The sequence below is a fragment of the Camelus bactrianus genome, chromosome 1, assembly GCF_048773025.1.
Source record: "Camelus bactrianus isolate YW-2024 breed Bactrian camel chromosome 1, ASM4877302v1, whole genome shotgun sequence".
Lineage (NCBI taxonomy): Eukaryota > Metazoa > Chordata > Mammalia > Artiodactyla > Camelidae > Camelus > Camelus bactrianus.
The window spans coordinates 5,517,222-5,538,901 of NC_133539.1; the positions used below are offsets into that span (position 1 = coordinate 5,517,222).

Genomic DNA, 21,680 nt, shown 5'->3' on the forward strand with positions numbered 1-21,680 from the left:
TGTGAGCTACCACAAGATCTTGTGTATATTTCCCTGTGCTATACAGTATAAACTTGCTTATCTATTCTGTGTGTATATCTGTCAGTATCTACAAATTTTGAGCTCCCAGTCTGTCCCTTCCCAGTGTGTATTTTCTAAGAACAAAGATACTGTGTTACATAATCATAAACAATTATTAAAATTAGGATATTTAATTAACTTACATTTAACTTATATAATACTGTTATCAGAGTTTGTTATTCTAATAATGCCTGTATACCTTTTTTCCCCTCCCCTAATGTAGATTTTAATTTGGGACTACATATTACATTTAGTTGTCATTGATTAAGTCCAGGTTATGCATTTTTGAAGGAACAGAACATAAATGGTGTTGTAGCCTTCCTGGAGCATCACATTAGGGTGCTTGTGATTGTGTTTTGTCCAATTATTAATAATGTTGAATTTGAATACTTGGTGTCTGCCAAGGGTCTCCAATATGAAGGTTTTTTTTTTTCTCTTTGTAATTAATAAGTAATTTGTGGGGAGATGTGATGTAAATAACCTGTTCCTTATCAAACTTCACCTATAAGTTTTAGGATCCATTTAGAATTTCTGCCTGAATCATTTGTTACTTTGAAGGTTGCAAAATGGTTTTCTAACTCTATTCTCATTACACCTGCATTTTATTATTAACTGGCCTACTACTACTCTCCTATTTATTTATTTATATAATTTATTAAGTTTTAATGTGGATTTAGGGATTTAGGGTTGTTATATAGTGGGTTATAATCCATTGCTATCATTATTTAGTTGCTAATACTATCCTTGGATTTGGCTGTGAGAGCCTTTTCAAGCTGAGTTTTGTGTCCTTTCCCAAGTCCCCATCATTCTTGAGCACTTCTTTACTTTCTGGCACAAGGTGTTCTAGTCCCACCTTGTACTTGGCCTGTCCTAGCCACATGCAGAGTCTTTTTTAAATTTTTGAGTTTTTGTATTTGTTCTAGCAGTGTAATATTTTCCTCTAATATTATTAAGCAAAGAAAAGGATGCTTCTGTTTTGTTTGGATGAGGATTGATTTACTGAAACTAAACCACTGTAAGGTTAAAGATTAATGTAAATCACTATATGTTTACTCTTTGAGATGTTCTTTTTTTTTATTAGTTTGATCGAAGTATGCATTACATACAGAATTCACCACTGTTAAGTGTACAATTCAAATCAGTTGACAAATGTTAAACCGTCATGTAACCACCATCACAATTAAGATATAGAACATTTCCAACACCCCCAGAAGTTCTCTTGGGACTGTTTGAAATCAGTTCTCTCCCTTTTCCTGGTCCCCTGTAATGACTTTTATTTTATCACTTTAATTTTTCCTTTTTAAGGAATTTTGTATAAATGAAATCATACAATATGTAGTCTTTTGGATCTGGCTTCTTTAACTTAGCAGGTGCTTTTGAGACTCATTCTTGTTGTTGCAGATATTAGTCATTTGTTCCTGTTAATTGGTAATGCGCCATTGTATGGGTATACCATCATTTATCCACTCACTAACAGCCGAAGGACATTTGACTTTTTTCCATTTTGTGGCTATTTTAAGGAATGCTGAAATAATTCAGCTATCCTGTGGACTTTTTCTTACTTTTTCCTTTGGTTCTATCAATTTTTGCTTTATGTATTTTAAAATCCTGTTATTATGTATATACACATTTCAGATTGTCCTCTTGGTGGATTAAGTCTATAATCATTATGAAAATTCCCTCTTTATCCTTGGGAGTATTTCTTGTTTTGTTTCTTGTTATAACTAATCCGACTTTTTTGGATTAGTGTTATCAGGGTGTATCTTTTCAATTATTCTAACCAATCTGTGTCTTTTTATTAAAGTATTTCTTGCAGGCCGCAATCCAGTCTGACAGCCTGCCTTTAATTGGAATATGTAAACCATTTATACTTAATATAATTATTAGTATGGTCAAGCTTAAAGTTCTACATGTTGATATTTATTTTGTCTTTATCTTTTCTGTTCTTTGTGCCTTTAGTCTTTTTTTCGCACCTGTTTTGGAATTGCTTATTTTTTAGTGTTTCATCATGATTGACACTAACATTTTATTAGCGATGCTTGTTAGTTTTATTTATTATTAATGGTTTCTCTAGGGCTTGAATTGTCAATATGTGGTTTGCAGACCCATGGTTTTATCCATGACCTTTTATGGGGTCTTCAGTGTTATAACTATCTTCCTAATAATATGGAAATATTAATTTCCTTTGGCATTTGCACTGATAGTACAGAAGTAGTGGTGGGTAAAACTTTTGGTACCTTAGCACAAATCAGGGCCGTGGCAGTATACCCCTAGCAGTCATTGTATTCTTCACTGCCTTGAACACGCACTTTAAAATATTCTGAGTGTTAAGATTGGAAGTATGCATAAAACAGTTCTGCTGTGCGTTCTGAGGTCTCTCCATTCTGGCTGGTGGGAACATGAACTATTTGCAGCCCTGTGAGAATTCTGGGAAATCGTTGGCTTAATGGTTTTTCATGTTTTATTCCCCACCATGGTGGAGTTTTACCCACCATGCACATATTATTATTTAGCCAAGAGAATCAGTTGGACTTGACTGTGTACCTTTCAGCTTTCTGTGCAGTTCAGTCCTCTCTGATACTCAGCCTTGCATATTTTAGTCTTCCCCTGCTCCGAGACTCTGACCTCTGTCCCTCAACTCAGTGAGATCTCTGAATAGTGTTTGAGTTCCTGCTCCTTGTTCTGCAGCCTGGAAGTTGCTTCCGGACAGTTACTTGGAGCGATCAAAAGATCAGGGATTGTAGTCCTGTGCTGTCTGTTGTCCAATATCTGAAAGCCCTTTTTCATATATATTTTTTCTAGTGTTGTAGTAGTTTATAGTGGAAGGGCACTGTAGCACTTAAGCCTTTATGGGTAAAACCCTTCCTTAATATTTGAATGGTTTATGCCAAATAGAAACAGTTATTCTGATGATACTTGCCAAGTTACATGTAAGTTCAGTGCTGTGAAAGGAAAGTTACATAGAGTTTTTTGGGGAAGGGAGAGGATTAGAAGTTTCTTTTCCTGCTGTTCTCCCCTTGGTTCCATGTTGTTATGTTATTCCTAGTTCTAACTAAATTTTTTTTAATCTTTTTAGATTAGGGCTCCACTTCTTTCTTAGCTCATTTTTGACAGTGATGAAAAAGTTCAGTAATTTTTAAGACAGTGAGTTCTTCTAAGTTCTTCATTGTTTCATAGTAAAATGGAAATGTTATCAATGAGATATAAGGGAATCTAACTCAGGTAGTAGGATGGAAGTATTTTTTCCTCTGAAATTCTATAGGACTTTTTTCAGTTTCTTACGTGTTCCTTTGGATGCAAGTATATCTTTGCATTCTTTTTGTTTAATACCCTGTTAATTTAGTTAGAGTTCTGCTTATAAGCTGAAGGAGAGTTCTGGTCTGCGTTATATACTATGTTCAAAGAAGATGCATTTTATGGTGGGTGGGTGTGTAAGGAATTGTTTGCATGAAAATGTTAATGTTTAGATAAATTTCAAGACCCCACAACCATCTAATACTTTTTATCCATTGACACTAATTCTGAACCTATTAAGTATCTATAAAAATGTGTTATTTGAAAAATAAAGATGCAAAGAGTTAAAAAAAAATCTGAATTTGTAGTTGAAGAATTATGCCTACACTTAAAGCATATGTGAGAGAGCGACATGAGCTTAGTGGGAGAGGCACTTAGTGGGCGTGGCTGCCGCTTTCAGCTGTGTGTGCTCTCAGCGTGTGGGGTAGGAGGGAGCTAGAGTTGGGAGTTGTCACTTGTTGGAGGCCTAAAATGTGTTACTCCCTCTTTTTTATTTCGTAAGACAGAGAAGGAATTCCACTGCTTTTCTCTACTTCAGAAATCACACATGGTTGCTCTGTTACGGTCAGAGACCTTAAGAAATAAGATTTTAATGAAGTATGTGTATAAATGTGGGGCATTAGTGAGAAACAGAAAAACAAGACTTCACTGAAATGTGTTTCCATGTGCTCACTTCTGGGGAATTCAGCAGCTCTGTGAGGAGGTTTTTGTGGTACTTAGTACTCTAAAGTTTTTTTGAATTTTTTTTTCGACTTAGTTATGAATACGTAGGATATTTTAATTGTTATTTAAAAAAAGACAAGAATTCTGACAGTTGTTATTGTAATTATAATTGCAGCCTACTGAAAGTGTTTTTTCCTGTTCATATATAAATGATTTTATATTCATTCATTGAATTTGCAGGTGATGGAGAGGTAATTGAACAAATTATAAGCCTACAAACTAATGATAATGGTGAACAGAGTCCGGAGTCCAGTGTTCTTGATGGAATGATAAGACAGTTGCAGCAGCAGCAAGATCAGAGAGCGGGAGCAGGTCAGGATGCTGTTGCAAGTGGACTTCCAAATGGAGAAGAAACACCCCGAAGAGGTAGTTAATACATGAGAGATATAAGAGATATTTTGCCTTAATGTGGCTGAATTGAAATCGAAGACTAAATGAAGTCATTGTACCCTACATGTGATATGAAAAACGTCACGTAAGGAATGTACATTTACAACTTCAGCAGTCATCTGGAGGTAGCTTTATTAGGTGTAAGGTTGATGCACGAGCAAATGGACATTTGAATTTCATGTTCTGTGAATGGCTATTGGAACCTTCCTTGCTCTAAACGAGGAATATTACAAAATTATAGTAAATAAATGAGAGTAAAGAACAAAGTATTTTTTAAAAGGAAAACTACAGTTCTAGGTTTTCTTTTCTTTATAATTTTTAAACACCTGAACTGAATAGAGCACTAATGTTTCTTGCTGAATCAGAAGATTTGATGTGACTCCTAAGGGCAAAGTACTTGATATTGGAATGCAGTAATAATTATATTAGTGGAAATAATCTAGGAGCGATGAGTGATTGTTATGTAACTGAAAACTCACTCTGAGAAAGAAAACCCTGTGGAAGATTAGAGAAGCTTTGTGAGTCTATAAAATGCTGTAAACTTCTCTGTCTCTTTATCACTCAGTGCTGTGCTGAGTGCTGGACGGTTTCTGTGATCTGCCTGCCCTGTCACACTCTTTGATCTTTTTTCATCTAGTCTGCCACATAACTGTGCTTTAGATTTTTATTTGCTGTGACTATTATGTCTAAAAGTTTCAGTAATTCTCTTTAGAAATAAGACTTTAAAATTAGTGCCTTATGCTTTAAGTTTTATTTTTATATATATAATTGTGTTGGAGTCTATCCTCAAAGACTTGGGTTGTTAAATTTTCTTTGTTCATGACATATTCTTATCATTGATTCACACATGGTTCTCTTTTATTTGTTTTAAATTACAATAATAATCTATATCTCTTTCAGTGATCCTGCCCTGTTTCCCATTCCCAAGATAAAGCTGTTTTGAATCTTATGTTGATCCTTCCTTTGCCTTTAAAAAAAAAACAGATTTGACATTCTTAAACATATTAATATAAGGCATTTATTTGTTTTTAAACTTTATAAAAAGGTTTATAAAGAGACTTAATTTCCTTCACATAGTGCTATATTAAGAGTACTTAATTGTTGAATCAGATTACTTTTGACTATTCTGTACTCCATTGTGTGACTATATCTGATTTTATTCATTCATCTCTTGAGCTCTTGGGTAGTTTTGCTAATCTCAAAAAGAAATGATAATGAGTCTTATAGTGGGGGAAGGTATAGCTCAGTGGTAGAGTTACTTGGGAGGTCCTGGGGTCATCCCCAGTACCTCCATTTAAAAAAATAAATGAATATACCTAATTACCCCCACTTACAAAAAAAAAACCCTAAAAACAAAATAGGTGGACCAAAAATACAAACAAAAAAAGATTCTTTTTTTAGTATGTCTTTATTTTTGGTTTGTATCTTATTAGGAGGAACGTATATGCTTATTATATGTTAAATGTATATTTGATTGAAGTTTGTTTTGGAAACTTTTCTTGGCAATTCCCCCCTAGGTTTTAGAAGACTAAGTTTAGACATCCAGTCCCCTCCAAATATTGGTCTGCGTCGTAGTGGACAAGTGGAAGGTGTTCGTCAAATGCACCAGAATGCTCCACGTAGTCAGATTGCTACAGAACGCGACCTGCAGGCTTGGAAGCGAAGGGTGGTTGTACCAGAGGTACCACTAGGCATATTTAGGTTTGTTTTAGGATATCTATTAATATCATTTTTATCTGTGAAGGTATATCTGTATGGTTATTTGCACATTTTCATCATTAGTAGAAATAATCATTTATATTTTAGTAATGGGTTGGAATATATTTTACTTGTGGTAGGAAAATGTCAAAATTGTTTTCTAACTTTACTGTGGTAAAATTTTTCATAACCAATCTTATTTCACCTATACAAACACCTACCTTTTCTTCCTTCAGTCTTATTTTAAAAGATATCCCAGGCATAATATTATTTTGTCCATAAGTATGTCAGTATGTATTTCTGAAAAATAAGGAATTGTCTTAAAATATAACCATAATGCCATTGTCGTATCTTAAAAATGAAGTTTCTCAGTAGAATCAAAGAGCCAGTCATTGTTTACAGTTACAGTTGTTTCAGATGTGATAAATATTTTTAGTGTTTTGCAAGACTGTTTGATAAGTGGTAAAATTCCACCAGAAGGCACATAATTTTTTTTGTGATGCTAGCAGGCGTTGATGCTCACTGCCTAGATTCATTAATTCATTAGGGGTATAAATCCAACTCTGAAGTTATTATCTTGGATACTTCTAAACAAAAATTTACTCATCTTTACTATTTGATTATCCAGTAGTAAAATTTGTATATAAAAAACTGAATAGATAATTGCTTATTTTGCCTTATTTTCCTTCAAAATAAAGATTTAGTCCCTTTTATCCTCTTGCAGTGGCCAGTTGGTGTGTCTGTTTTTCACTGTGTAAATCACACTGCTATGATTCACCTTTTTTTCTGATATCCTTATTGATGTTTAAACTGTTCTGTCTCTGGACAGGAGGAACTTCTTCTGGTTGGCTTCTTTTGAAATGACTAGTAGCCTTGCATAGTGTCTTTGCTGTCAGGCGTGGTAAGGTGTTACAGGTTCATCTTGTAAATTTCTTGACCTTCTAGGGATCAGTCTTTTAAGCAGCCCTGTCTTCTTGTAGTGAGAAGTGATATTTCATGATTGTAGTGTGGACGATTAGGCTCTTTCTTGCTACCTTGTAGCTTGTAATATGCTTGATTTTCAGGTTATCAAAACAGAGGCCGCAGATACTATTTTACATTGATATCTAAACTGTTTCACTGTTCTGTCACGTTTGTGTCTCAGTAACTAATGCCTTGAGGATAATTTTGTAAAAGTTTTCATGTGTTTAGCTGAAAGAGTTTCAGTGATTGGTGGAGTAATATTGAATAATAATTATATTTTGTACATTGAATTTAAGAATGTTTGCAAGTATAGAATAAAACAGTGAAAAACAAAATCTGGATTTGGGGTGAGAAACAGAGAAAATCACCATCTTTTATGTAGTATGCTATAATTAAGCCTTAATAGTTGAGTCTTAAAATATCTGAGCTGTATGGTCATCAGAACCGAAACTGTCATTTTGTGATACTTTTTGTTGTCAAAATCAAGGGAAGCAACAGGTATCAGGAATGAAAGACCTGAAGAACAGTTCTTTAAGCAAGCATTTATTCTCTTAACGTAAGAGAAAACTGCAAACAGTTTCAGGCTAAAATCATGGTTTCCTAATTAGTTAGGGACTCAGGCTCCTCTGTTTCTGACTTCCAATCTGAAGGTCAGTCACCTCAAGGTCCAAGATAGCGGGACTTTATGATAGCTGTCACATACTGTATGTGTGATGGAGGTTGAGATTTAGGTCAGAAGAAGGAATAGAAGGCAGAAGAAGGCAAAAAGGACATCTGTAGTAGAAGGAATTTTATGTCAGTGAACTTAATGGTCCCACATGCTGTTTCTGCTTATAACTCATTGCCCAGAATGTTGTCATGTGGACATACTTAGCTACAGAGGAGGTGGGGTAATACAGTCTCTCTTTAGGGCAGCAAAGAACCTAGATGAAAATTGAGATTTTATTTCTAAGGAAGAAATAAGAAAGAATTTTGTGAGTCAGTGCCACACTATGATTTTCCCAAAGAAGAACCTAGCTCTTTCTAGAGCTATATTCTAAAATACACATGAGATTTTAGGAAGGAGATGCTGAGTGATACAGTGGTGATCAGTGCCCTTGTCAACAATCTTTGTAATGGGAGCAATGATGAATTTTACATAACATTTATTAGGGGTCCTTTGATAAGGATTAAGAGAAATTAAAATCTGTTTTCTGACTATAAAAGTAGTATGTGTCCAATTTGAAAAATTTAGGTAATAGATAAAAGTGTGAGGAGATAAATGATCCTACTGTGCAGAAAGTTGAACACTCAATCTTGCTTCCCAGTAAAGGCAGTTCTGGTTGGGGCTAGAGTTGAGGTATGTAGTTTGTCTTAATCCAATAATAGAAATTGTATTCATTGTAGAAGAATGAATGAATCGCATATGCATTTTGTCATCTTTCATAATGTCACTTTTACTAGCTGAGTATCTCATTAGGCGTGGAATTGTACACAGTTGAACGTGGTACTTATGAAGCTCTAGAGTGTTCCTTTGCTTGACTGAGTATGAATAGTATGTAGTGTTTCATTGTCAGAACAAAGGGAAGCACACAGGAATGGGGTAGGAATTTCATTTGGCTGCAAGTGAAAAATCTCATATAGTTCCTTAAATATATAGAAACTGATGACTTGTGAAAGGTGGAGTCTGGTGTAGAACTCCCCTGTGGATAGTGCTTGGCTGTCATATGAATGTGGGCTGCAGCTGTATCTTGAGAAAAAAGTGATTTCCTTAGAAATCAGTTTCTGTCTTTATAGCATTTGTGCTTGTATTTGAGTGTCCAGTTATATCTTGGAGCATGTGTACAAAGTCAGTTTTGAAACTTTTCCAGTGAAATTTTATAGTGAACACAAAGCATGAAGCCATGTATTTTCAACAGTGTTCAAATTGGAGTAAAAGGACATTTAGTTGCTTGGATTTTCTAATCACAAAGAAGGAAAATGATCTTCAGTACCTTCCTCATGGTGGAAGGTCTCTGGTTCTGAAATTCCTAGTAACATTATAAACTTTGTTTTGTGTCATGTGAGTGAAATATTTGTGGTTAGAAGAACCAGTAGCATTTCTGTTCTGGTTTTCTGGAAATTATAAAACATGCAGTTTGAGTAAGTTTGGAGGGGGATTCTGCTCTTATTTTTTCTTTAGAGAAAGGAATTGCAGTCTTGGAAAATCGTAGAAACATCTTGAGTAGCTAATATGAGAGATCCTATTTGAGTTGGTCCTCATAGGGTCGATCAGAATGAATGAGTATTTCTTGGGGGAGGGTACCCTGTAGCTCAAGTGGTAGAGCACTTGCTTAGCATGAATGAGGTCTTCGGTTCAATCACCAGTACCTCCATTAAAAAAAAAAATTAAATAGGTAAACCTAATTATCTTCCCACCAAAAACTTAAAAAAATAAAATAAATAAAAAAGAAAAAGTCACTAAAAATGTTTTTTAAATGAATGGATATTTCTGTGCTAAATATGAAAAATAAGACTTCCTATCTGCCTCTGAGATTTTGTTTATATTGAATTTCTTACGAAGTACAGCTTGACACAAGTTTTGTTATAAATTCAGGAATTTTCTGTATTAATTTAAAAAGTATTTAAGTTATGATTCCTAGAATCATTATTAACTTTGCCTCTTTATATCCTTTACTTATCAGTAACCAATATAACTGGGTACTTGAATTTGTAGGAAGTTGGAAGACTTCAGAATAGAGAAAGGTGAAGAAGAAAGAAATCTTTACATAATTGGAAGAAAGAGGAAGACTCTCCAGCCCTCACAAAAGGTAACGTAAATTCCATTTTCTTAGGAATAATCAAACTAGAAATTAACAGAAATTTATACTTTTCTTTTTGATCAGTTAAGAATATTAGTAATATTAGTCTTTTGTTTGGAATTTTAAACAATAGTCATGAAGTGTTATACAGCTATTAGAAGTGGCTTTGAAACTTGCAGATGGTAGCTTTAGCTTAATGCCTAACAGTGCTGAAGGATGCTAGAAAATTATTGTCTGTTAACCACTAGAACATGACCAGCCCATATATTTTAAAGTGGTTTCCTTTTTGGATTATTGTTACTATTTTTTTTAATAGTAAACCAATCAACTTAAAATTTAGTTTGGAAAATGCTGATCTGATGTGCCTAAATTTAGTCATGTGTTCTAAGTACCTTAAAAAGTAAAAAACAAAAAAACAAAAAAACCCCCAAAAAACCCTAAGCTTGATTAAAAATGTATGGCAAAAATATCCATTCAAGGATTTTTATTTTTTGAACTATTATTATTACTTACTATTTTTGCCTTAAATCCTTTTGGGTATTTGATAGAATGCCAAATACTTTATTGAAGATTGTACTTATATTTTAGGTGTTGATTTTTCATCTGCACGTTTGTGTTTCAGTCTGATTCGGTGGTTTTGATGTCACAGTCTAGGCAGAGGACATGTAGGCGTAAATACCCAAACTACGGTAAAAGAAATCTTGGACGGCTTGACTTATCTTCTGGAAATGAATCTTCAAGCTCCGTAAGACATGTGAGTTTCATAACTTTAAAACACAGAAAAACTTAAATAATTTGTCTTTATAATTGTTTGAATATACCTTGAAATTATGTGAAAATTTCACATTTTGAATTTCTATAACAGTATTGAACAGCTTTGTTGTACCATACAACTGTAGCGTTCGGTGGTTTTAGTATATTAACAAAATTGTGCCATCACTGCCACTATTTAATTTCAAAAAATTTTGATCACCTAAAAAGAAGCTCTGTACCCATTTGCAGGTAGTTCCCATTCCCACCCCTCCCAGGCCCCTGCAGTTACTGATCTTTCAATCCTTGTGGATTTCCGTATTCTGGGCATTTCATCTAATGGAAGCATACAGTATGGTCCTGTGACTGGCTTTTTTCACTTAGTGTGATGTTTTCAAGGCTCATTCCATTTTTAGCATGGATCAATACTTTCATTCTTTTTCATTGCCCCATATTCCATTATATATTAGAGCACACTTTGTTCACCCACTCTTCAGCTGGTGGACATTTGTTATTATTTCTACTTTTTTGACTATTATGGATATTGCTGCTTATCAACATTCATGTACAGATTTTTGTTTGGACATAAGTTTTTAGTTCGTTTGGATATATATCTAGTCGGTTTGGTGGGTTATATGGTAACTGTTTTTAGCCTTTTGAGGAGTTGCCAGACTGTTTTCCAAAGTGGCTGCACTATTTTATATTCCCAGTCAGTAATGTATGAGGTTTCTAGTTTCTCCACATCCTTGTCCACATTTGTTATTGTCTGTCCTTTTGATTTCAGTTATCCTGGTGGATGTGAAGTGGTATCTCACTATGGTTTTGATTTACGTTTCCCTGAAGATTAATGATGTTGCATATGTTTTCTTGTGCTTATTTTCCACTTGTATATCTATGGAGAAATGTCTGTGCAAATCTGTTGCCCATTTTTCAATTTGGTTGTTTTTTCCTTATTACTGTAAGAGTTCTTTATATATTCTGGATATGAGCCCTTTATATCAGATATGGGACTTTGAAATATTTTCTCCCATTTATTGGGTTGTCTTTTCACTGCTTTGGTGATTTCCTCTGAAGCACAGAAGCATTTTGATGAAGTCTGGTTTGTTTTTTCCATGGTTCCTGTGCTTTTGCTGTCATTAAGAAGTCTTTGTCTAACCCTTTTGCTTGACTTTTCAATAATCGTATGTAAGTTACTTTTCTTTAACTTGGTTTTTTTGGGGAAACCAATATTTTTGTAGAGTTTTTAAAGTTTAATGTTAGAATGGCCATATTTTCTAATCAGTAATGTTTTAAGGATCGAAATGTTTCATAAGGATGAATAATTTATTCAGATTCCTCTCTAAAGCATTAGAATAGTAGTCAAACAAAAGGTTTGAATTTAAATCCACATTTTTCCACTTTGACAAGTTGCTTAAACTTTCTGTGCCTCTACCTGTTATCTCTAAAAGAAATTAGTAGTATGTCCCTCAGAGGTGTTGTGGGAATTCATGTAGTTAGTCTTGTAAAGTGCTTAAAACCCTGCCTAATATTCAATAATGTTAGTTGCTATTATAATTAAAACCATTCAGTTAAATGATTTTGTTTTATGTAATGACACTGTTCTTACATTATTTTCTTCTTATTTATATCATATTGAGCGTATTGAAACCTTTATTGATTTTGGGTGATTGTGATAAATGTTACCGCCCTTCCTCAGGAGTTTCCGGCTTATCCTTCCTGTGGTTTTTTTTTTTCCCTGTACATTTCAGTCAGATAAATGTATATTTTATGATTTCTCCTTTTGTACACAAAGTATAGCATACTACAGATACTCTTTTGCACTTGGGTTTTTTTTTTTTTTCACTTAAAATATTCTTGAAATTACATCAGTTCGTAAATGTCTTCCTCACTTTTTTTTTTTTTAAAGAGTTGCATTATATTTAAGTTGTGTGATTGTAACAAAGTTTATTTAACTGCTCTTCTGGTTACGAGCATTTAGGATGTTTCCAGTGGTTTTATTTTAAATAATGCTACAATGAAAAATCTTGTATATGTATGTAGTTTTCTACTGTTGGAGATGTAATTTGGGGGGTACATTCCTTGAAATGGGATTGCTAGGCCCAAAGATAACTGCATATGCATTTTATGAGATGCTGATAAAAATTCCTCATAAAGGGGACGCTCACCTTGCATTCCTACCTCTGGCCTGTTAGAGTGCTTGTTTCCCTACTTTTTACCAACAGAGTGTGTTACACTTTCTCATTTTTGCCAATTTAATTGGTGAGAGGTGGTATGTTAGTTTTATTTTATTATGTTTTGGCTATTTTTTCGTGATAGAATATGTATAACATACAGTTTACCATTTTAACTGTTTTTAAGCATATAGTTCAGTGGCATTAACTACATTTACAGATACGTGCAGCCATTACCGCTGTATATTTCTAGCACTTTCTCATCATCCCAGACAGCAACTCTGTTCTCATTAAACAGTAATTCCCCATTTCCTTCTCTCTTCAGCCCCCGGTAACCTCCCTTCTACTTTCTGTCTCTATGAATTTGCTATTCTAGATACTTCATGTAAGTGGAATCACAATATTTGTCCTTTTGTCTTTGGTTCATTTCACAGTGTAGTTTTACTTTGAATTTTTTTATGTGTAAACTTGAACATCTCTTTTACATATTTAGAGTCTTTTTTCATCTTTGTGCTTTGTCTGTTAATGTCTTTTGGCCATATTTGTTTCATGGCTTTGGCCTCCCACCTCAGTTTTAAATTTTTTCACATATCCTGCTATGTTACTGAATTTGTGAGTTAATTTTATCATTGGACTCCCTGAAGTTTTCGAGGTACGCTCTCGTTTATACAACATTCAGTTTTGCTACTTCTCCTCTAAATTTTACACTTGTAATTGATTTCTCTTGCCTAATTGCATTGTTTAATACTTGTAGTACATGTAGAATAATAGCGGTGATAGTGGACCATCTCCTGTTGTTGGTGGAAATGTGTCTGTTACTTTCACATTAAGTAAGATACTCTGTGTTAGGTCTCTATAGAGACATATTTTACTATGCTAGGGAAAATACCAACTAAGTCTTACTTTCTTAAGTGTTCTTTTTGAAGAATCAGGCATAATTATAGATTGCTTTTTTCTTTTTAGATCATCGGTAGTATTAAGCTTATGTTTTTTCTTTTTAAGTCTTTTAACTTGGTATATTTTCAATTAATAGGGGACTTTTAAATATAATGTAGAATGTTAAGTCCTCTTGACCTTTTGAAATAAATCATAATTTTGTTCTGTGTAGTTTACCTACAGTGGTATGAACTCATTCTCCTGTGTTTTTGCAGATGGGTAAAGATTGGTGTGTGTATATATATATGTATGGTAGTTCCATTCTGTTTTGGTTTGGAAAACAGTGATAGAAAAAGTATGGGTTTTAGAGTTGGCCAGATCTCCAATTCCATTTTTAATACTTAATCTCCTGTAACTCCAGGCATATTACTTTACATATTTTTCAGCCTTGGGTTTCTCTATGTGTGAAGTGGCAGTCTTGGGCAAGCAGTGACTTGAGACAATACAAAACTCATAGGCAAGGTGGATCCAAAATTTGTGGTCTTTGAATCTTGTATAATTTTAGGGACCTTCTTTAGAGAAAGAAGACTCAGATTCAAATAGACACGAGGCCTTGGTAGCCAAGTTAAATCAAAAGCCTCTGAAATTTATGCTTCATTAGCTTTATGTTAATTAACCCAGCCTCTGTTTACAGAGGTGTTTTGAGAGTTAATTGAGATAAAAAATGTAAAACAATTTTTGTAGAGTACACTGTTTCCAGGTAGTAGATTTTAAGAATTTGTTTTATTACTGTGACTTTTAAGAAGTCTATTTTGAGCATAAAAAGCTGACTCCTTTTCCATAGATCTACTGTGGTAGGGCCCAGAACCTGCCTGGACTAGCACTGGGTGCCCATTTTGAGGAACTCTTTTTAGATGTTTACTTTGCATTTTGCCTATTCAAATGAAGTAAAGAACGCAAATATTTCCTTGTGATTTCATGTTTTTAGTTTTGTTTCCCAATGGCATTTTTATTATCTGTTAACGATGTACTTAATGTAAATGGCTGTTATAGGAAAAGGTTAAGTTTCAATTTAAAAGTAGCTGCTTAGTATCCAAGACCGGAACTTAAAGTAGGCTGTAACTGTTAAGGTTGTGGAAGTCAGATGGTCCTTTGTTCCCCTCTTCCCTTAAAGACTTCACGTGTTAGTTTAGGTTTACAGAAGACTATGCAGTAAGTATAGTGAGTTCCCTGTGCTCTTTCTCTCCCTGCTCAAGTCTTTCCTGTTAGTAACATCTTGATTTAGTGTGGTACAGTTGCTACAGCTGATGAACCAATTTTGTGTGTTATCATTAACTGAATTCCATGGTTTACATTAGGGATCACTCTGTGTTGTCTGGGTTTTTACAGATGCATAATGTTACGTATCGACCACAAGAGTGTCGTACAGAATAGTTCTACTGCCCTAACCTGCCTGCCTCCACAGACCTAATCCTCACTTCCTCCCTCTTCCTGAGCCACTGGCAGACACTGATACTTTTACTGTTTCCATAGTTTTGACTCTTCCAGAATGCCATATAGTAGGGGCAAACAGTGTGTAGCCTTTTCACGTTGACTTCCTTCTAGTTATATGAGTTTAATGTTCCTCTATGATAAATCTGTGTTTAGCTCTGTAGGAAACTGCCAAATTGTTACCGAAAGTGGCTGGATTACGTTGTGTATTCTGATCAACAATGAATGAGAGTTCCTGTGCTTTGCATCTTTGTTAGGATATTAGTTCTTCCCAATTTCATCTATAGATTCAACACAATCCCAGTCAGAGTCTCAGCAAGTTAATTTTATGGATATTGGTAAAGAGGTTCTGAAGTTTATTTGGAGAAGAAAAAACCCAGAATAGCTAACAGAATACTGAAAAATAATAGAGTTGCAGGCCTGATAGGTACTACTTGACATTAAGACTTAGTATAAATCTAGTTTTTAAGACAGTTAGTACTGGTGAAAGAATAGACACATAGATCAGTGGAACAGAAAATGGAACCCAGAAATAGACCAATACAAATACAGTCCACTAGTGTTTGACAGAGGAGCAACACCAACTCAATGGACAAAGCATAATCTTCTCAACAAGTGGTGCTGAAACAATCATATATTCACATGCAAAAAAAAACAACAAAACACGTAGGCAGTCTTTTCATAAAAACTAACTCAAAATATATCATAAACATCATAAATTTAATGTAAATGTAAAACACAAAACTATAAAATTTCTAAGAGATGACACATAAAATCTAGGTGACTTTGAATGATGACTTTGTAGATACAGCACCAAAGGCATGGTCCTTGACAGAAAAACTTGAGAAGTAGAAAAACCTGGAAGATACTGTTAATAGAATGAAAAGACAAGCCACAGACCAGAAGAAAATATTTGTGAAACTCATATCTGATAAAGGAATTGTATTCTTAAAACTCAGGAAGAACACAGTCCAATTTAAAAATCGTTAAGAGATCTAATGGACACCTGTTAAAGAAGATACACAGATGGTAAATAAGCATATGAAAAGTTACTCAACATCATACATCTATCATTAGGGAATTGAAAGTAATGATGGTGAGCTGCCACTACCCACCTATTACAGCGGCTTAAGTCCAAAGCACTGAGAACATTTATATTGACTTACTAACTTCACTCAGAGAATAGCTTATTGTATCAGTTTCTTTTGTTAATAGTCATCAGTTGTGTTAGGTCTCACAAATACTCTCTGTAGTCTAATGCCTTGATAAGAAAAAGGATGTAGTAAAGACATTTGCTTTTTAAATTTACCTAATTATATTTTATTACTCAGTTATCATGCTTACTTATGATTAGGGCGACTGGTTTTTCTTGACTTGTGTTATTTAATCTCATAGATCAAGATTTTTTATCCCCCCCCCCCCCCAAATTAGGAGACTTCCTGTGATCCAAGTGAAGGTTCTTGTTCTTCTTCTGAAGAAGAAGAATGGAAAAGTGACAGAAGAAGTGACAGTGACAGTGAAAGTTCAAGGTATCTATTTTTAGTTGTTCTGATCTTTTAAACATTTTAGTTATAACCTTAAATGGAGTCATACGTGAATGGCATTCAAGATATAAGAGCTCACAACTGTGGAGCAATTGACATTGAGTTGTTAATACATCTAAAAGGAGAAGAAAGCTGGATTAATAATTGTTTCTATAGAAAATATTTTGGGTATTTTTGTTTGGTTATAAAACATTTGAGCCAACAGTGTAAAATACGTGTATTAAAAACATCAATTTAGTTTTGGGCTGTGTTTGTAGAAAGTAGTATCCAAAATCTGTGTGGTAAAACCACTGTTAAATTTATTATTAATTATTGGATATGTTAAGGAAAATTCAATTAACTATCAGGTTAAGTAGAAAAATAAAGGGAATTTTATTTGAGCCAAATTGAGGATTATAACCTGGGAAGGAGATTCTCCGGAAGCTTTGGAAACTGTTTTGCCTGTTAGAAGTTGAAGGCACAGTCATAAACATATTTAAGACAAATGATGGTACATCTGAATGACATATGGATATTTTACATAAAGTTCACCAAGAATACAGGGTCCAGGTAAGCATGTACGAAGTCAGCAGCAAGTACCACGACCCCCTGCAGAGCTGGGAAAGCGTGCTGTTCTTTTAAGAAGTTACGTTGCTAGCCTCAGAAGAAAGAAAAAAAATGATCTTTACAGTCAAGCAGGCATCCCCACCTTTGAGGAGCTCTGGTTAATGTGCAATGTAATACAGATGCACACTGCATATTAGGGAAGGAGGAGGCCCAACTGGACAGAGAGAGAATTTTATTTTTAATTTTTCTTGTCCTGCCTTAAAATAGAAACTTTATTTTGTATCATGTGTTACCTTTTTAGTCTTGGTATCCAAATTTTATGAGACTAAGAGTTAACGTCTGTTCCTCTTCTTTGTAAACATCACGTTTGTCCTGGCAGATGCTCAAGCCAGAAACCTGGGTGTCATTCTCTCTTCACAGCATTTCCGTCACCAAGTCTAGAAAATTCTCCCTTCTTACTGTGACTGAGATGATTTTATTTTCATTTCCATTAATACTGTGCTTTACAGCCCACCATACATACTCCCAGCTGCTTCCTTTCTTGTCTTCTTTTATTCTGGTATGCTTAAGAGCTGGAGTGATTTCTAGAACATTTGTCTATTCTTGTTTTTGTTGTTTGTTTTTGTCTTTTAATTTTAATGGTAAAATATTCAGAACATAAAATTTACCATCTTAACTATTTTTAACTGTACAGTTCAATAGTGTTATAGTACAGTCACATTGTTGTGTACCCAGTCTCCAGAATTCATCTTGCAGAACTGCGATGGTATACCTATTAAATAACAATTCTCCACTCTATGCTGCCTGCCCTTGGCAATCACCATTGTCCGTTCCATCTCTATATTCATTGTCTTTTTAATTCGGCTTTCTTGAATTTGATTATACAAAGCAGATGCTCCTAAGATTTTTAAAAAGCTCTTCTTACAACGTAAAATATTCATACAAAAATAACAATTATAATAAATAGCTTTTGGAAATGTGTGTGTTTTATTGAGCCTGAGAGATATGTGGTTAGTTAGTGATGGCCCCAGTAGAGGGCCTTTGTCCTCTATGGTGTTTTTTGAAGCTAGGAGTGGACCAGGGCCTAGTTTTCTGGACCTTGTTTCCTGTTTGACTCTGCTGTTGTTCTAGGGTGGGCTAGAACTTGTCCCTCTGTGGATCTTTTCTCACATCAGGGATGGTCCCCCTCTTGGCAAGAAACTCTGCCCATTTACGACTCTCTGTTTGGTGTGGCCATGCTTTCCTTGTGCTTCTCAGTGTGTCGCTGATGGTTTTCACTCCAGTGAAACTTTCTTGGCCTCCTCCAGCGCGTGCTGCTCTTACGCTTCTGCGCTGTCCCTGCTGTCTTTGTAACTGCCCTTCACGTTGGGAAAGCGGAGTTACTAGTTGGCTCTAGATGTTGTCTTACGTGAGGGCTCATCCAAAGTAGACTTAAAAAACGTTTCTCAGGCTTTGTCTTTCCCTAATTTCCAATGTCAGTGAAGATTTTTCTCTTTTTCTCATGATCTGTGGTCGTTTCAATATTCCTTGATAGTGAGGGCAGATTGTTCAGTTGTATCTTCCTAGAATCTTTCTTCTTCCCTCCTTCTTGTCTCCTCCTCTCTTAAGGTTATAGGATTAATTTACTATTAGGACTTAGATTCTGGTTCCATGCAACTTAAAATATTTTCCTTTTCTAGTGACTCTTCGTCTAGGTATTCGGATTGGACAGCTGATGCAGGCATCAATTTGCAGCCTCCTTTACGAACGTCATCTCGTCGACGAATTACCCGATTTTGTAGTAGTTCAGAGGATGAAATGTCTACTGAGAATTTATCTCCTCCAAAACGGAGACGAAAGAGAAAGAAAGAAAATAAGCCTAAAAAAGAGGTAAGAAAAGTATATCTTTAAAAATAACATCTATCTACACTTTCATAGTTTCTATCCATATTTAGAAATTAGAAATTATTGGGAAACTGGAGCCTTTATGTACGTATGTATGTATGTGTGTATTTTTTGATTGATGTTACGTCATCAGGAGTCAAATGTAAAATGGAAGCAAACTTTTATTTTTTACAAAAAAAATAAAGCAGCTTTATTATTAAAACTTCTCTTTCTAATCTGCTGTGAGTTAGACTTGGCACTTAAACCTTTCTGAGTGAATCTAAAAATTAAGCCTTTTATGATCTAGTCTTAACAGTCACACATTGTCACTTCTGCTTTATTCTATTTGTTAGAAGCAAGTGGAGCCTACACTAGAGTGGAGGGGACCTCGGCTCTGCCTCTTAAAGAGGGAAGGAGAAGTATTAAAGAATTTGTGGTCATGTTTTAAAATTACTATTGTTAAAACCTGAAGTCAAGAGGAGATTCCCTGAAAAAGGAAAAAAAAAAAGATTCCCTGTGAAGATTAGCCTGTGGTGAAATGCAGAGTGGAGGGTCGGTCAGGCAGGCTCAGTGTGTTGAAGAGCATTTAGGTTGGAAAGTAGCCCCGTTTCATAGGATGTGAAGTGCTAGGAAGGATCTGTTAGAAATCCAAGAGACTGTAGGCAAGTGCTAGGTAGAGCTGTAGTGAATGCTTGCACAACTGGTAGTGTTCCTATGTACGTTCAAGGACCAGATATGTATGCTGCTTAAAAACTAGTCGTTAGGTGACACGCCACGTGAAACAGTCATTCTGAATGGTGACGTTTCTTCTGTTTTTCAATTAAACAGCGCATGCTGCCCCTTTCTATTCTATTAAGCTTTGTTCTCGTCCCCTTGGCAGAATTTGCAGAGGATGACTCAGGCAGAGCTTACAAACATGGAACATTTATATGAATTTCATCCTCCGGTTTGGATAACTGACACCACACTTCGAAAGTCACCTTTTGTTCCTCAAATGGGTGATGAGGTGAGTAATAAAATTTAAAAACATGAATATGAAATATAAAATTAATATTACTCTAAGGTTTTTATTTTTTAACGTATACTTCCCTTTTGTAGGTAATATATTTTCGACAGGGTCATGAAGCTTATATTGAGGCTGTCAGAAGAAATAACATTTATGAACTGAACCCTAACAAGGAGCCATGGAGAAAAATGGATCTCAGGGTAAGATGATGGTATCACTAAATTATTAAATATTTAGCACATACATATATAGTTAAATTATTTATAAATTCATTAAAAATGCCTACTGGAGGCATATTTCATTACTGTCTTTCCATTAATGTCCTACTTAAGAATATTTTTGCTGTTACCTGGTAAATCTTAAGATCCAGTAGAAAATGGAAACAATCTAAATGTCCATTGACAGATGACTGGATAAAGAGGTGGTGGTATGTTTATACAGTGGAATACTACTCAGCCATAAAAAATAATAAAATAATGCCATTTGCAGCAGCATGGATGGACCTGGAGATTGTCATTCTAAGTGAAGTAAGCCAGAAAGAGAAAGAAAAAAAATACCGTATGATATCACTTATATGTGGAATCTTAAAAAAAGACAAATGAACTTATTTACAAAACAGAAACAGACTCAGACATAGAAAACAAACTTATGGTAACGGGGGTGGGGGTGGGAAGATTTGCAGATACTAACTAATACATATAAAATAGATAAACAATAGGTTCATACTCTGTAGCACAGGGAACTATTATATTCAGTATCTTGTAGTAACTAATGGTGAAAAAGAATAGGAAAAGAATGTATGTATGCTCATGTATGAAGCATTATGCTGTACACCAGAAATTGACACAACATTGTGAATTGACTATACTTCAATAAAAACACATATATACAAAAAAAAAAAAAAGATCCAGTAGAAGACATGCTTGTCAGTGGACACTGTATATTACTGGAAGGCAGCTTGGCTGTATATATCATTAATCTTAAAATGCTTATATTCAGGACAGATTTTCAAAAGAAGAAATACACATTGGAAAAAAAATGTTCAACCTCATGCATAATAAAATACAGGAAAAACTTTAGCTTCCCTGTACTTAACCAATTTTATAATTTTTCTTTTAACATTTAAAGGAAGAAAATACCATGTTTTAACAATAGCAAAGGTTTTGGTTTGTTAACTGTTACTCATCTTGGCGATAGGGTACATGAAACAGCTCTAGGCTTTCAAGAGGGTCTCTTGGCAATTGGAATTGAAAGTGAAAATATTTAGACCTTTGAAATCACTAATTTTATTTCTGGTAATTTAGGAAACAACCAGAAGTACGTAAAATTTATGAGCAGAGTAATCCTGTATCACTGTTTATAGAAACAAAAAATTAGAAGAAGTCCACATATCCCACATTACTGATGAATCAAACCATGGTATATTCACACAGTTGGCTACTATGTAGAGCTCACAATGTAACTGAGGCTTTTACAGTATTTGTTAGGCACATACAGTGTATTGCTAAGAGGAAAAATGGGATGT

At 34.6% G+C, this 21,680-nt stretch overlaps 1 protein-coding gene across 3 annotated transcripts in view; it reads left to right on the forward strand.

Annotated features, from left to right (window-relative positions):
• Positions 1 to 21,680, forward strand: part of BRWD1 (bromodomain and WD repeat domain containing 1) — a 106,714-nt gene that overhangs the window by 41,031 nt on the left and 44,003 nt on the right. For 2 of the 3 annotated variants that reach the window (XM_074353727.1, XM_074353790.1), the window contains exons 18-25: positions 4,258 to 4,443; positions 5,985 to 6,168; positions 9,824 to 9,917; positions 10,531 to 10,662; positions 16,628 to 16,725; positions 18,966 to 19,155; positions 20,030 to 20,155; positions 20,248 to 20,355. In XM_074353727.1, coding sequence (XP_074209828.1) covers positions 4,258 to 4,443; positions 5,985 to 6,168; positions 9,824 to 9,917; positions 10,531 to 10,662; positions 16,628 to 16,725; positions 18,966 to 19,155; positions 20,030 to 20,155; positions 20,248 to 20,355 — 1,118 coding nt within the window. The remainder of the gene's footprint in view (positions 1 to 4,257; positions 4,444 to 5,984; positions 6,169 to 9,823; positions 9,918 to 10,530; positions 10,663 to 16,627; positions 16,726 to 18,965; positions 19,156 to 20,029; positions 20,156 to 20,247; positions 20,356 to 21,680) is intronic. The other variant, XM_074353861.1, reaches the window with a different exon arrangement.